At 44.5% G+C, this 17,359-nt stretch overlaps 1 protein-coding gene across 1 annotated transcript; it reads left to right on the top strand.

The window, feature by feature from the left end:
- Positions 1-997: 997 nt before the first annotated feature.
- LOC109743299 (factor of DNA methylation 1) lies at positions 998-7,749 on the top strand. Its single transcript, XM_020302379.4, has 7 exons — positions 998-1,364; positions 1,469-2,238; positions 2,374-2,555; positions 4,759-4,848; positions 4,935-5,222; positions 5,309-5,521; positions 7,314-7,749. The coding sequence occupies exons 1-7, from the start codon at positions 1,339-1,341 to the stop codon at positions 7,539-7,541; spliced, it is 1,797 nt and encodes a 598-aa protein (XP_020157968.1). The 5' UTR covers positions 998-1,338; the 3' UTR covers positions 7,542-7,749.
- The last annotated feature ends 9,610 nt before the right edge of the window (positions 7,750-17,359 follow it).

Below are 17,359 nucleotides of genomic sequence, written 5' to 3'. Positions count from 1 at the left end.
CGTGCTGCCTGTTCTGTTCCAAGTAGCAGTACGCCAGCTAAAAAAAGTACTGTACTACTAGTAGTCAGCTAAGAAAAAGATAGCACTAGTTTTTTCTTTTAGAGCATCATTAATAGTATAGCCAATAATGGGCTATATGAAGTTGCCACATCATCTATAACCAACCTAATAGCCAACATGTATAATAGCTACTTATAAAGTAGTACTACTTCATTAATGAATGGCGCACCTTACAATCACACATTGTGTTTTGGAGCACGTGCTACAGCCGGCTCTTAATTTACAGCCTGCTTCCCTTCTCTTTCCTCTTCTCTCTCATCCAACTCAGCAAACATATAACATTTTAATCCTTACAGTCTGCTGACTGTACCTTACTATACTTGCTCTTAGGCTAGTTATAGTGGGGAGTAACTTAGACTAGTGTCATGCATATGACACTAGTCTTTCTTACTACCTTCATAGTGCAAAGTAACATATAAGGAGTATCATATATGATAGCATTTATTACATTATAGACTCATTTTGCTTTGGACTGCGTTATGTTACAGTAACATATTATATTACTCCAAACACTTCTCTCCTCATTAACTCTATGCCATATAAGCAAACCTGTCTTGGAATGTGCTATGTTACTTGCTAAGTTACTCTCATTATGACCAGTCTTAGGCTGGTCATAGTGGGGAGTAACATATACTAGTGTCACGCATATGACACTAGTCTAAGTTAATACTTTCATAGTGCAAAGTAACATAGTAGTAGTGTCATAGATGGATTCATTTATTAGTTTGTAGACTCATCCTTTCTCGGGAAGCGCTATGTTACAGTAACATATTATGTTACTCTAAATACCTCTTTCCTCATTAACTACATGTTATATAAGCAAAGTTTGTTAAAATACGGTATGTTACTACCTAAGTTATTCCATTATGACGAGCCTTAGGAAAAGGTAGTAGTACTACTAGTACGCTAATAACATGTCGACACGTCGACAGTCGACAGGAGCAGAACGCCGAGGCGGTCCGGCCTGCTCAATCAGTGCCTTCGCCACCCATTCGGCCTTTCGCCTCCTCCATCACGTGATCATCTGCTTCTCCGCTTTGCCCCCTCCTGCTGCCCTGCCCGTCTACAGCGCCCTACAGCCTACAGCTAGGCGGCGACTCGCCTCCGCCAACGCCGCCGCCGAGGCCAAGCCCTCCGACTCGCTTCCTCATCCGTGGACCCACTCCTCCTTCCCCTTCTTCCGAGGGACATTGGACTGATCCTCGCCGCGCCTTAAAACCCTAGGTTGTTGGTGGCGGCGGCGGCCGTCGGCAGGCTGGTGGGCGGCCCTCCATCTCCATGGATTCCGGCGACGCGCATGAACGGTACGTCATGCCCAAACCCTCTTTCCGTATCTTCTCTTCAGATTTCGCGAAACCAAGGAACACGGCAGCTGCAATTTACTGCCTTTGTTCTCCTATTTTGGTAGGATTCGCAAGGAAAGAGGTTTTCGGAGGAGCGATCCGAGCAGAGATAGCCCACCTCGTCGAGCAGGCTCAGATGCTCATAGGCACGGGAGAGACAGGCCGACCCACCGCGTCCCCGCCAAGCGCGTCAAGGATGAATTGCCAGAGTCGTCGGAGCCGCCGCGGTCGTCACGGCTAAAGGCTGTGGTGCCCCGTCCTCTTCAGGACAGAGATGAGCAATTCGTCTGGCCATGGATGGGTGTGCTGGTCAATGTGCCTACCGAGTGGAAAGGCGGCCGCCAGGTTGGGGAAAGTGGCAACCGCTTGAAGGAGCAGCTCTCTCGATTTTGCCCCCAGAAGGTTATTCCTTTGTGGAATCACAGAGGCCACACGGGATATGCTATCGTTGAGTTTGGAAAAGACTATGCTTGCTTCTGTAACGCCTTTAAGTTTGAAAATCACTTTGAGGCAGAAGGATACGGCAAACGGGACTGGGAGGCACGCATGCATCGAGGGTCGGATCAGATGTTTGGATGGGTTGCAAGGGCGGATGATCAAAGAACTCCGGGACCAATCGGGGAGCATCTGCAAAAAAATGGTGATTTGAAAACTGTCGCGGAACTTGAGAATGAAGGAACACGCAAAACCGACAAACTGGTAGCTAATTTAGCCAGCCAAATTGAGGTAAAGGCCAAGCATGTCCAAGAACTTGAATGCAAGTACAATGAGACGACCAACTCACTTGACAAGGTGATCGAAGAAAAGGAGCAGGTCCTCCAGAGATACAATGATGGTTTGTTTCCTTCTCTTGTTCTTTGTATGTTCTGTTCTTATGGTTCTTGTATAACAACATATATACGCATTTATCTCCTTTGAGCATGGGGACCTTTCAGTTATTTAATGCCTTTTGAACTTGCATTGTCACCAGAAATACACAAGATGCAGCAACTTGCTCGTAAGCATTCTCAGATGATTGTCAATGAGAATCAGAGGCTCCGTTCAGAGCTGGAGTCCAAGATGCAGGATCTTGAAATTAAATCCAGGCAGCTTGATGAACTTGCTGTGCGCAGTGACTCGGACAGAAGGAACCTTGAGAAAGAGAAGGAAAAGGTGTGTGCCCAATGTCTCCCATAAAGAATTATGGAAGTTAGTTTTATGGGTCCTCTCCTTTTGTTTGTTTTGGAGGATGGTTGATTGTTTCTGTGCTTCTTTTACATGACATCTTTCTGTTCACTAGTAACTAGCCTGAATTGCTACATAGCATTATATTGGTATTTTCTTCTCCCTCCTATTTGTGAATGAACGATCCACGATTCAATTCATGCCACATTTTTAAATATTTGTTTATCATTTGAATATAGAAAATAATGGACGTTACTGGCCAGCGTATTTTAGTTGACAAAAGAAGACTGTCAGCATTACAGAACAACAGGCTTTCTTACTAACCTCTAATTTTACCTCATCCACTCTTGTTTATCTTGTGTTTTCTCTATCTTTTTGACTATATTTTCCCCAATTCTCCACCATCATGTAACTTTAAATGTGGGTTGCTTGTACTTAAGCAGTGTGCAATGTTGTTTTTAGTTGTCTTTTTATCTAATGCAAATATCATGCCTTTGTATGCTTCCATGGATTCTCATGTTACTCTAGTTGTTTATGTGATCAACCCATCTAAGGCATACGATTATCTGGGCTATATCTATGTTCAAGATTGTTACAATATCTGCTCTCGTGGTAGTTTTTTCTCCTGAACACATGTTGTATTGCATCGGCTTATATTATTTAGCACGGCTGAAACTACATGTTAGATACTAAACGCGATTTGTTGCTTTGAATTTACTTTTGCAACAATGACGTCGTTTTGCATTCTATATGCGATATGTTCTCGCTTGTGCACACAATGCATTAGCATCGATCTACCAGTTGTTCTGATAGCATCCATGTCTTGTATGTTGTCCTTATACAAACTTAAACTTTTGACTTTTTCCAATCTACCACTTATCTGTCTCTTCTATCTGCTGCAAACTTTTGGCCGCCAATCCATACATGCATGCATGGTTATACAACTATGCACCCTATGCATGTACTTAGATCTAACATTGCTGGCCTGTGTTGCTCTTCTATCAGATTTACACAATTTCTAGTAATCTACACCGTTACAGTCTGATTTTACCAAAATAAATGCCATAAGAAGAGATAATTTCTTCTAGTGCATAAATTAATCTACAACGCCATCCATCAAAATAATCTGTGTAGCATTTTTTATTACCTAGAAGTAATCTAGTCATGTCTCATCAAAATATGTGGTGTAGATATTCTATTTTTCATACAAGTAATCTAAGCCGCTATCATTTTGCTGCATGTAGGTAAATGGTGTAAACCTTTCTTTCTTAATGTAGTCTGTACTACTATCGCTATTGAATCTGCAGAAAGTATTTTCTCTATAGTTCGGTCGAGATCTACTGACTTTTTTTTTTGCACTTTCCTCGCACAACATCTACACAATTGTAAGAGTAGTACTGTAGTAGCCCGCTTTCTTGTATTTGATGTGTAGTTTTGAGATGCATGGTTTTATTTTTGCAATAACTTGATCGGTTTGACATTACTATTCATCTGTGCTCTGCTCAAAGTTCTAGGAGTAGTAGCCTGAAGTTGATGTGTGGTACAAATTGAGATGTATGCTGTTTCCTAATTGGACTCCTATGCTGATTCAAGCGTACGGGCTCTGATTTTTTGCGAGGAGTACACCTTATATTATTTAGATGCATGCATGACTTATCCCTATTTGGATTCCTAAAATGATTCAAGCGTAAATGCTCTTATATTTTAGGACTACGCGTGTGGGATTCTGATTCTACAGAAATTATTTCCAAGTTTTATCGTACAGTTCTGTTCCGAGCACTGTTGTCAACTGGAATTGGTCTAAGGTTTCGTACGTAGATTGTCTTAGTTTTTGTTGTTTAGTTGATGTTGATGAATCTCTATCGACCAGATTTCAAACCTTAAATTGATGGATCTTCACCGTTCGATTTCTGTTGCTTTAATAATAATAACAATAATAGGTTCTTATCATTGTATTTTTTTTCTATTTTTGGTGTAATTCGGCATTTTGCTCTCGGACAACAATACAATGCAGAAGGTTTAACAGTAGGACAATTTCAGCAAAATGCATGTAACTTGTTTATTTTACTTTTAGAGAGGGCTTGGTGCCAGGTACAAAATGTAGGCGCATTTAGGTACCCCCCCCCCCCCCCCCCCCCACTCTCCAGGTTTCCTGCATAAAACTCATGTCAGGCTGTTGTGGTTTATACAGAACGAGCTGAAAGCAAAATATCTTAAGATGGCAACATTGGAGCAACAGAGGGCGGATGAAAATGTGCTGAAGCTTGTGGAAAAACACAAGGTTTGTCCTTCATATATTGTTTCACTTGAGGTTCTGAGATACTAATTTATATGACTGCCTTACTGTGCTGAAAATGACAATTGCAGAGGGAGAAACAAGCTGCTCTAAATGAGATTATCAAGTTAGAGCAGAAACTGGATGCCAAGCAGAAGCTTGAGCTAGAAATAAAACAGATGCAGGGAAAATTGGAAGTGATGAAGCATATGCCAGGTGTGGAAGACTCCGAATCAAAAAGGAAGATAGATGAACTTAGTGCCGAGCTTCAGGACAAGTATGATGAAATGGATGCAATGGAATCGCTCCACCATACTCTACTTATGAAGGAAAGGATAAGCAATGATGAGTTGCAAGATGCTCGGAAGAAGCTAATAGATGTAAGTTTCCTCATTAATTGAGTACTTGCACTTGTCGTATTATGTTTGAATTACATTTCAGAGCTATCTATTGGATACGCCTGCAGGGTTTGCGGGATCTTACAACTGGCCGAGGAATTATAGGAATTAAAAGAATGGGTGATCTTGATCTGAAATCATTTGCGATTGCTTGCAAAAATAAAATGTCAAAAGAAGATGCAGCCGTTACTGCTTCCCTTCTTTGTTCAAAGTGGGAGGAGGAGATTAAAGATCCAGAATGGCACCCTTTTAAAGTTATCATGGATGAAGGCAAAGAGAAGGTAATAATATCTTCACTCCTGCTTTTATGCACTTGCTGTTCTCTAAGGCCTTGTACAATGCAAGATGCTTAGGAGAGGTGCTTGGAGAAATAAACCAGGCTTTCCTTAAGCACCGGTGCTTATTTGTACAGGGCAGACGCTTAATTAGGCGTCTCTCCTGTAGAAATAAGCACTGGTGCTTCAGAAAAATCCGGTTTATTTTTCTAAGAACCTCCCTAAGCACCTAGCATTGTACAAGGCCTAATAGCATGTAATCTTGAGCAATCAATTCCACAGTGGTTTTTCTGTTCTGCAAACCTTGACATAGTTCAAATCTATTTATAAGTAAACTATGGCGAGAGCTGAAATTTGGAGATACCTAGATATTCTTACATTAATCTAATGGGACAAAAATAGCAGAAATTCCCACATTAATAATAAAAAATGGAAAATAAGTATCTATTGATCAAAGCATTATCAACTGTAGGTAGCAAGAGAAATAATACCGCCATAATACAAGCATTGTGGACTTATCGAGTTAAGGCTCCAAATAATCTGACAAACATTAGTTGCATTACCAATTCAGATCCATTCTGTTTCCTCCCATCTATTACATCCTTGGTCCTACATTATGTGCGAAAAAGGAGAGGAGGAAACCAAGAAACAATCAGCCATAACGTGTCACCAACCAAGGGGCTATATTCTTGTGTTATTTAAATATAATCTAGTTCTTCATGGAAGTTATAATATCTTGTTTTTCATGTCGTGGTGTGGATGTAAGCTACCACATGACGTTTTTTTACAATTTACCAATTAGCCAGTCAATTAAGCTGTGCCATAGCAAGTATTCAACGGATGTGTGATGAAGGAATCTCAAAATTTAGCCATATGTATGCTTATGTGTAGGTTAGCTAAGTTTCATTTACTTGATTTTGTAGCTTGGGGAGAGTTCAGTCATATGCATAGATTTATGCTACTTCAGTGCTAGGAAAGCAACATTGTTGAGTTCCCCGAGGGCAAAACTTTATGTTGATGTTAGCCGCTCTTGATTGAGATGTATAGCATCTAACTGAAAAAATGATGATTTCTATGTACTCTAGACTTGCTTTCTTCCATCTCTGAGTTTTCTCTAAAGCTGATGGTGAGTTCTATACCAGTTAAGTTATGTAATTCACCAGCTTTTGGAAATCGGAACATAATACATCTGTATTTGCCCGTGGAGTAGTGTGTGGGGCAACTAAACTTCTTACCAGTAAAACGCTTGCCACTCGGTACACATATTGACGGATGCTAATAACTCCCCACTCCTAGAAGTTTATGATAGGGACCCCTTATGATATTCCTTAGTAAGTTAGATGTTCATTCTTAGTTCCTAGCTTGGCTAAGTTGGACACATCTTGTGTCTTGGCTGTTGAAATTTGACATGATACATGACTCTGCTGCATTTGCAAACAATGTTTTCCCTGAACTTTCTGTAGCATACTTGTTCGACGGGCATGGCAAAGTCCTTGTGTGTGTATATTTAATATACTTTTGTGCAGTGGTGCATTACGATATAATGAAGTAGGTGTGTCTTACATCGTTTGTAACACGCATAAATTGTTTTTGTTCACCATTATCTTTTGTACCGTGCTTACATTTAATGTTCAGGGAACATTTAGACACTATGCAATTCCTGTATCAATGCTTTTCTAAATTAACAGCTTAGGCATATTTTTGGAGTGTGAAATTTTGAAGCTGTTATTGCTCTGTTCGTCTTACATGTTTAGAATGGAGGAGAATGTTTATCTAATGGTGTTTGCATTGACGTTAGGAAATTCTCCGCGAGGATGATGAGAAGCTGCGAGAACTGAAAGAAGAGTATGGCGAAGAAGTGTATGGCTTGGTAACAAAGGCTCTGCTTGAAGTTAACGAGTATAACCCTAGTGGCCGCTATCCTGTACCCGAGCTGTGGAACTTCAAAGAGAAGAGGAAAGCAACTCTCAAAGAAGCTGTCCAGTACGTCCTGAGACAGTGGCGCACACAGAAGAGGAAGCGCTGAGCCAAGATATCTAGATTCCTGAAGTAGTGAACAAGAAGTGCGTTTCTGTTATTTACTCATGAATGTATATTGGGGTTTCGTTGGATTATCCAGACTTGTGTAGCATTGACATGAATGCTGGTACTTGGAGATTGTGAACCGCCCTTTTAGGATAATCTATTTCGTGCCAAGCTATGTGCTATGAATGAAACGGCTACTAGTTTGTTGATTTCATCATTTCAATGCATGTGATGCCTGGTGTAGAGCATTGACTGCTTGGTGCTCGACAAGCCTAACAATCCCAAGAATGGCTTGCTGGAAACATGCTTATCCTTGTTCAGATATTGTGTACTACTCCCTCCGTTCCTAAATACTTGTCTTTCTAGGCATTTCAATAAGTGACTACATACGGAGTAAAATAAGTGAATCTACACTCTAAAATATGTCTACATACATCCGTATGTGATAGTCATTTGAAATGCCTAGAAAGACAAGTATTTAGGAACGGAGGGAGTAGTTAGTTATAGCAGGAAAACCATTGCAAGCACAGGATTTTTGCATCTTGTGTTTGTCCCAGGCTTGTACTTATTTCTAGGATTATGTTGAGAGTCGGATATTTGTTGCTGGAATAATCACTCCTGGTTCCTTTTTTAAACTTGGTTGTCACAGTTGAGAGCAACTCGGCTGTCATTGAACACAATTATTGTGGAAAAGAATGCATCCAAAATCCTGCCTGTTTCATGTACAGGAGGAAGGAGACTATACAGCTCAGCTCAGCGTAGAAGTGTTCACCTGCCAAGATCAAACAACCCTACCCCGTCTCCAGTTCTTTCGCGGCTAGGCGCTTGATCTCTCACTTCACCCCTTTGTTTCTTTCTTTCCCGCAGCTTCTCTTCTCTCTGTTCTGCTCTCCCAAGATCTGGTGTTGTAATTTGCAAATAGCTCTTGGTTACTTTGTGTTAAAATAAACTAGCACATATGCCCGTGCGTTGCAACGGAAAAAAAAATTAACATATCATCGAAACTACTGTTGTTACGACTAAATTATATTCAATTGTGCCTACGACACGGTTGTCGCCAGGCGTAAGCTACAGTCGACTCCGAAGAAGAAGTTTGTTGCAATAGTGCATCCGACTTTACAACAACGATGGTCAACAAATACGGTATAAGCCTCGCCGATAATGAGGTTGAGAGGCACTCAAGAGAGGGTGCCTCACCTTTGAACATGATGTTGTTTCGGTGCTTTCAAAGAAGTCGGGCGCCAAGAAGTAGCAACCAGGAGAGGCCTTTGCGGGGCGGAGATGGCGCTGCAACGCAGGAGGTCATGCAGCAATCTTGGAACCAGCCGTCGAGATCCGGAGGCCCAGATGTGCATCGACACCAAGTGAGGAGCTCATGCGAGAGTTGCGTCAAGAAAGAGCGGCCGACGAGGAGGTGGTGCATGCTCTTGGGCTCCAGCCAGCGATCCGGCCAGAAACGACATCCCGAGCCATCGCCTAGGACCCAAAATGTGGAGGCGCGCACGATCGCTAGAGCATCAGGGTCGTGCGGGATCAAGAGATGGGACTAATGGCGGCCATCGTCAGTCCGTTGAAGCCAGATCCATCTGGCACGAAGGCAACTATTCCAACTAAAAAATGGTGGTCCAACTTTGCAGCATGCGGTCAGCCTTCCAATATTGTGTATTCCTTGTAGCAGCATTAGCCAGGCTTGTAGTGTCGCGTGTCCCATTTGTTGGAAACACGCTCAATCGAAAGTACATGTAGATCAACCAGATTTTTTTGATGAATATGCAGCAAATTAGAAATAAAAATATTGAAAGTATGGAAAAGCAGCACCGAAAAGATTAGGACTCAGTAAGCGCTAGTGGGGTCACACACACAGCAGCTTGATTCTCCTTTACGGGACTACACACACAGGACAACTTAATTAGAGCGAATCAGCAGCATGTGTGTCCTTCCTCTACTGGGTTAATTAGAGTCAATAACCTGCGTGTGTGTGTGCAGTGCATGTCCTTTTATTAGCAGGCCCGGCCCATAAGCCGGGCAAACGGGGCGCCCGCCCTGGGCCCCCGTGAGGAAGGGGCCCCGGTCCAGGTAGCATAATCTGCATTAGCCCAATGAACATACATGAAAAAAAAGAAGGCCCAAGGAACAGCCCATCAGGCAAACCGCACGAAGGAATCAAATGGACCAGCGACTCCTCTGCTCGCCCAAATCCAAGAACGGCGCGGCCACTCCCGTGCCTCTCCGCTTCCAAAGTGGCGGCCGCCATTAAAGGAAACCTACAACGTGAACTCATTCCCCAACCAGCTCGCCTTCCTCTCTGAACGCTCTGCTCACTCCCCAACTGGACTTTGGAGAGACTGAGATGGTACATGTCCTTCTTTCTTTCCAGTAATCTCGTTTCTCAATTGAAAGATTGATTGACAAATAGCTCCGTGTTCCGGCACTGACGATTCCAAATCGCACATCCATCACATCTGCATGTGTCTTATTCTGCTTTTCATTGGATCCGAATGTTAGAGAGTCCTCAGGAAGGAGATTAGGAGAAGGGACAAAATGTATGCACTTCAGGCGTTTCTTTTTGTTTGTGTTGACTGCTGTTGTGTACGGATAAGCCACCTACATACACATGAATCGGTTTCCAGGTGCTTTTTATCCCTGTATTAATATGTCTTCAAGAAAGTATTTGTCTGGTAGTAGAATCCCCAAAAGGATCTATTGGTACGTTTTTGAAAAACTAGTAATTCCTCTAAGGAATCTCCAAGTTTTGATAATCATAGTTAGTATAAACATGAAATACTCAATTTGCTTTACTATGACTTATGCAGGATATATAATTATTCTTTGGGTAAAGAATTTTGGAGTGAAGAACATGGCAGATCAGGGATGATCCAGAAACAAATGTAAGTTCATCCATTAATTTTATATGTCATGAAAACACAAACGTTTTAAGTTGCAACCAGTTCTGACAAGCATTTGTTTTGCAAAAAAAAAAGATGTGTCCACTGACAATTAGGAAATTGATCTTTTCTGGAGTTATATTGTTTAATTACTATTATTATAGGGTTCTCTTGATGGAGAAATAGTACTCCATTCGTCCCAAAATAAGTGACTAAGCAATACTCTCAGTCTTAGAGTCCAAAGATCACCACTATGTACTCCATATTTACTTTGGTTTCGAAAAACAGCTGAGTTTTTGTTTGTCAAGAAGGGCCGCTTGTTCTTGTCTTGCCCCTGGGCCCTGTATATCTGTGGGCCGGCCCTGTTTATTAGGGCCCTTAATCTTTCCTATTGGCAAGTGCAGCCATCGAGCACAATTTATGAGTTTAAATTCCTTTGTTTCCATACGCATGCATGTTCTTCCTTTATTGGGGGACTCAATCTATGCACAATACACGGAATTAAATCCCTTCATTTCCATACGCGCATGCATGTCCTTCCTTTATTGATGCACACCTCACCCTCAATCTTTCATGTAGAGCCGCATCTTTTCAGTTCTTTCGAATAGGCGCCAACCTTTTTAGATTCTTTCCTTTCTTTATTGAGTGCCGGCTCTCTCTCCTTCGCTTAATTCCTTCTCGTTCAACCCACTTCTTCTTATTATTGATTCTTGAGACAGCTTACTGAATTCGCATCACGGAGGTATATAAGTTGATGCAATAGGGTGTGATGAGTCGAGGTGGTACTATTAATTAGTAAATGAATTCATTTTTGTGTACACAAGCATGAGCTAGTTCAGTTGGGAGTGCCCTTTGTGTTTGGTGGTGAAGTTGGGAGTTCGATCCCTCGTACCCGAATATTATATTTGCCTCCCATTAGGGCCTTGTCCGCGGTGAGGTGGGCCTCCTTCCTGGGCCAATTACGGGGCGAGGTGGGCTGCCTTCTTTCGGACGAAACAGTAAAAAAGATCCCAGAATTAGTACCACCTCGTGTGTATATATATTGAATACCTAAGCAGGACGAAATTTTCTAAAAAAGAAAAATCTAAGCGGGACGAAACCAAAAATATCACCTTGCTTTAATAGTAGGTATAGATAGTCTGTTTTACCCAATGATAATACCCTACAAAAATTCAATTATTAATGGATTAAATACAATGAAACGTCTATGCAGTTCAATTGATGATCGTTAGTTCATCGTCATCTAATTGTATATTTTGCTCCCATGCTATCTATGTGGTATGTTTACGTTGGTAATTTGTGGGTTCAATTCATGCTGGATGCACACAAATGAAACGTTCCATAAGTTTATTGAAACCAGATCCCTATCCATGGGAACAACAATACTTTTTTTTGCGGAATAACAAACATATTTTGCTATAGTCAGGGTTAATTTCTGTTTTCTTTTTCCAAAAGAAAAATCATACATATTCCATACACCTTGTTGCATTTTAGAGTTTGCCCAATGTTCAGCCCCCTTATGCATAATTCCTGGACCCGCCATTGTCTCTCAGTACCATTCGCTAGTGAGGCCACATAATGGGAGACCAGGGAGAGGTGCATCTCCATGAACACAACTCTAGGGAGTGGCACAATTTCGGAAAGCGCCACTGTGGTCACTTGCATACGAGGTTCAAGGGCGTGGATTTCTCCACGAGCACCCCCCCTCAATCCAAACATCACCACTGAGATACACCACCTTAACCTCGTCGAACCGGACGGGGTTCCCGTGCGATGTCTTCAAGAGGAGGGGGGGGGGGGCGGGGGGTGGACACCCATACGCACCATCATCTCGAAGCTTCCACCTGGAATCACCCAGTGGGCAGGAGGAAAAACAACACTAGTGTGGATGATACCCATAGGCATCATCGTCGCAAAGCTTTCACCCAGTGGGTAGGAGGAAAAACAACACCAGTGTGGAGCTCCATGACCGCACCTCCAAGGAGGAGTGCTGCCGCGGTCGCTCAAACCAAGGTCCATGCATGCATTTTTCTAGAGACCACCTCAATCAAACCCAACATCTCACATCGACACACCGCTACAATCGGGACAACTCAACAAAGCTATGGTCGCTGCACCTTGCACCACATTGATGTAGTCGACGAGAACCACCTGAAGATGGCGCACACGAAGGGCAGAGCAAGGGGGTTGCATGTCTCTGTGCACATACCCGAGTAGAGGTCACCGCGCACACGGGGCAAGCTAGTTGGATCTGGCACCCTGACATGCCGGTGGGCACAACACTGGGTCAAGGGGACCTTCGTCGCTGTCAGATGAGCATAACGAAGGTTGCGATGATTAGGGTAAACTCGGTGGCTGACCATGTGGTTTGCCCTTCCCAGACCGCTTTCATGCAAAGTAGGAACATCCTAGATGGAGTGGTAATTCTTCATGAAATGGTTCACGAACTACATCGGAAGAAGTTGGATGGGGTAGTCCTCAAAATTGACTTTGAGAAAGCTTATGATAAAGTCAAGTGGTCTTTTCTCCAACAGACTCTCAGAATGAAAGGTTTCTCTACGGAGTGGCGCACTCTGATCCATAGCTTTGTTTTCAGAGGTAGTGTGGCTGTTAAAGTCAAATGATGACTTTGGCCGCTACTTCCAAATGAAGAAAGGATTGAGACAAGGTGACTCATTATCGCCCAAGCTATTTCATATAGTGGCTGATATGTTAGTTGTCATGATTGAGCATGCAAAAGTTGATGGTCAAATTGACGGGTAGTTAATCATCTTGTTGATGGTGGACTTTCTATCCTTCAATATGCCGATGATACGATTCTCTTTATGGATCATGACCTAGAGAAAGCGAGGAATCTGAAATTAATTTTATCAGCATTCGAGCATCTTTCTGGTCTTAAGATAAACTTCCATAAAAGTGAATTATTTTGTTTTGGCGAGGCCCACGACGAGGCCCACCTGTACGGTGAATTATTTGGCTGAGGGCTAGGCCAGTTTCCAAACAGTTATTTAGGGATACCGATACATTATCAGAGACTCATAAATGCTGAATGGAAACACGTGGAGGAGAGACTACAAAAAAGGTTAAGCAGTTGAAAAGGTCGAAAGGATCGATATAGTTGACTAGAGGGGGGGTGAATAGGCAACTAACAATTTTTAGCTTTTCTTTACCAAATTAAACTTTGCATCAAAGTAGGTTGTCTAGATATGCAACTAGGTGAGCAACCTATATGATGCAACAACAACAAGCACAGAAGCAAGCAAGGGATACAACTAAATATAAGCTTGCACAAGTAAAGGTAAGAGATAACCAAAAGTGGAGCCGATGGAGACAAGGGTGTGTTACCGAAGTTCCTTCCCTTTGAGAGGAAGTACGTCTCTGTTGGAGCGGTGTGGAGGCACAATGCTCCCCAAGAAGCCACTAGGGCCACTGTATTCTCCTTACGCCCTCACACAATGCGAGATGTCGTGATTCCACTATTGGTGCTCTTGGAGGCGGCGACCAAACCTTTATAAACAAGGTTGGGGCAATCTCCTTAATCATAGTCTCCCAACGACACCACGAAGCTTCACCACAATGGAATATGGCTCCGCGGTGACCTCAACCGTCTAGGGTGCTCAAACACCCAAGAGTAACAAGATCCGCAAGGGATTAGTGGGGGGAATCAAATTTCTCTTGATGGAAGTGTAGATTGGGGCCTTCTTAACCAATCCCTAGAAAATCAACAAGTTTGATTGGCTAGGGAGAGAGATCGGGCAAAAATGGAGCTTTGAGAAACAATGGAGCTTGGAGAGGGAAGAGGTGGTCAACTTGGGGAAGAAGACCCCCTTTATATAGTGGGGGAAAAGATCCAACCATTACCCACTTATTCAACCCGCGACATGCGGTACTACCGCACAGACTCGCGATACTACCGCAAGGGCTTGCGGTACTACCGCTCATGCGGCAGAGACCAGATGAGGCCCTGCTACGTATAGCAACGAGCGGTAGAACTGCCGGAGCGGTACTACCGCGCGCCCTTGCGGTAGTATCGCAAGGCAGGGTTCAATCTGGGCTGGGAAGGCATGGACTAATAAAATTACATCCGTGGCTACTTCCGCTGAGTTTCGGTCTGTGCGAAAATCCGGCACGGTACTACCGCTCGCAGGGAGCAGTACTACCACATAGGGCGCGGAAGTAAAAAAATTACTTCCGCCCCTACTTCCGTGCATGCCAGCGTTCTGGGCTAGAGGCCACGGTACTACCGCTCGCCAGGAGCGGTACTACCGCACGACGCGGTACTACCGCTACCCGGGGCGGTACTGAACGAACTATGCCCTAGAGGCAATAATAAAGTTGTTATTTATATTTCTTTATATCATGATAAATTTTATTATTCATGCTAGAATTGTATTAACCGGAAACTTAGTACATGTGTGAATACATAGACAAAACAGGATGTCCCTAGTATGCCTCTACTAGACTAGCTCGTTAATCAAAGATGGTTAAGTTTCCTGACCATAGACATGTGTTGTCATTTGATGAACGGGATCACATCATTAGGAGAATGATGTGATGGACAAGACCCATCCGTTAGCTTAGCATGTTGATCGTTCAGTTTTATTGCTATTGCTTTCTTCATGACTTATACATATTCCTTTGACTATGAGATTATGCAACCCCCGAATACTGGAGGAACACCTTGTGTGCTATCAAACGTCACAACGTAACTGCGTTATTATAAAGATGCTCTACAGGTGTCTCCGAAGGTGTTTGTTGGGTTGGCATAGATCAAGATTAGGATTTGTCACTCTGAGTATCGGAGAGGTATCTCTGGGCCCTCTCGGTAATGCACATCACTATAAGCCTTGCAAGCAATGTGACTAATGAGTTAGTTACGGGATGATGCATTACGGAACGAGTAAAGAGACTTGCCGGTAACGAGATTGAATTAGGTATGATGATACCGACGATCGAATCTCGGGCAAGTAACATACCGATGACAAAGGGAATGACGTATGTTGTTATGCGGTTGACCGATAAAGATCTTCATAGAATATGTAAGAACCAATATGAGAGGGGCACGTCGGCAACACATTAAATGCGTTTGTCCGACGGTGCTAGAGGATAGACTCATCCACTGTACACCTTTCCACCTCCTGCGTGCCACCGTGGCAACCCCTTTTGTCTATAAAAGGAAGCCCGAGGCGTCCAGGAGAAGGATTCAGATCTTTTGGGCAAGTTGCACCCCGTAGCTAGCTTAAGAACACAAGAACACTCAAATACATCCACCAAAGCAGGACTAGGGTATTACGCATCTTCGCGGCCCGAACCTGGGTAAACGATCTGTGTGCTTCCTGTCAGACCCGCTCTTTGCACAACCCCGCGCCCGCCAACCGTAGAAGGGATCCCAGTGATTCCATAGGTGTCGATTTCCCCCGACATCTTTGGCGTGCCAGGTAGGGGGCGCACTTGTGGAAATCTGGTCTAACCGGAGTAGCGGCTTCATCGTGGCTGTCGTTCCAAGGAAGAAGACGACCGAGCTTGACGTCACCATCGTCAGATGCAGTGGACGCCCGTGCAACGACAGAAAAGCTAAGTCGTGCGAAACTTTAAGCAATTTCTTTTTATATATAAGGTTATTGTCCTCGAGGGTCTTGCCCTATGTAGGGAAAACCTGCACGCAAAGGGGGCCTTCCGCTATTGGCAACACCCTTGCTCTGTTTCGAGTCCGCTCAACAACTCAAGCGGCCGCGTCGAGAACGGCAGGGTAGCCTTCCGCAATTGGCAACACTCTCGATTCTGACTCGAGTCAAGCTCGACAGTTCGAGCGGCCGCGTTAAGAGCGGTAAGGTGGTACGCCTGGCAGCAAGCACACCCGGCAGGCTATTGGGGATCCGTCCTCAAGGCGCCGCGGCCTGGGTTTACGCGCCGGCAAGCCTACCCGATTAACGTAGGATGGACATACAAAGGGAGATCAAACAGGAAAATAACATGCATCGTTTCTAAAAGTACTGCAGAGTTATATTACATCAATTGTTGCTGCGGTTCTAACTAAAGATAAAAATTGTCTTGGTCATGAACCCGCAGCGACGGTGAAAAACGGGGTGCCTAGTCCCGGCGCAGGCCCTCCACCCTCTGGATTCCGACGATGCGGCTGATGATGGGCTTGATATGCTCCTCGAGCGTCGCGAGGTCCGCATCCTCCGGCAAGCTCTCCAGCGCGGCGTCGAAGTCAAGGTTGGGGTTCCAGTGCGCCACCTCGGTGAGGACCTTGGTCATGGCACCCCGGCAAAGCTTCCGGGCCTCATTGGCCAGAGAGGCCGCCCTGCTGGAGCGAAGATGCTCCAGGGCTCCAAGAACACCCTCAAAGAACAGGGTCAGCCTGGCATTAGGACTCGTATTTGGCTCTGGGGCGTACCTCACGTGCGGCATCCCCATGGTAGCCAGCTGCGTGGTGATCCTGCCGGCGACGTCTTCGAGGCGGCTGATCCAGCGGTTCTCGCCCTCCACAAAATCCTTGTGGTTGGCGGCTTTGTTCTTCCGCAGCTGCTTCTCGGCCTCCAGGGCCTTGGCCAGGGTCCCTTCCCGGGCCTTGGCCTCCGAGAGCGTCTCCTCAAGGCCCTCTAGCTTTAGCTTCAGATCCTTGATGGACTCATTGGCCGTGGAGAGTAGCCCGGCCCTGCTAAGGACTGCGGCCTACGCGTCGGCCAAGGCGCCTTTGGCCGCGTCCCTCTCCCTTGTTAGCTCCAGGGCTTGCTTCTTCAGCTCGTCCCGCTCCACCTCCAGCTCCTTCACCTTGCCGGCGTGGACCTGAGCCTGGGCATTGAGCGCCTCCTCGTGCCTCTGCTCCAGCTCCTGGGTCCGCTGCAGGACAAGCTTCTCGACCTCCTCGTCCTTGTCGCGGAGTGTCGCAGCGAGCTTCTCCTCGCGAGCGGCAAGGTCCTCCTCCTGG

This window comes from Aegilops tauschii, chromosome 3 (assembly GCF_002575655.3).
Source record: "Aegilops tauschii subsp. strangulata cultivar AL8/78 chromosome 3, Aet v6.0, whole genome shotgun sequence".
In the NCBI taxonomy this organism is placed as follows: domain Eukaryota; kingdom Viridiplantae; phylum Streptophyta; class Magnoliopsida; order Poales; family Poaceae; genus Aegilops; species Aegilops tauschii.
Note: the sequence above shows the minus strand (reverse complement) of the source record. Positions and strands in the feature narration are given on the sequence as shown.

What these genes read in the sequence shown, in the direction of transcription:
- LOC109743299 (XM_020302379.4), top strand. Translation starts at nt 1,339, where the DNA reads ATGGATTCCGGCGACGCGCATGAACG. An exon ending in TTGAGAAAGAGAAGGAAAAG is followed by an intron (nt 2,556 to 4,758) that starts GTGTGTGCCCAA and finishes TGGTTTATACAG; the next exon opens with AACGAGCTGAAAGCAAAATA. An exon ending in TGGATGAAGGCAAAGAGAAG is followed by an intron (nt 5,522 to 7,313) that starts GTAATAATATCT and finishes CATTGACGTTAG; the next exon opens with GAAATTCTCCGCGAGGATGA.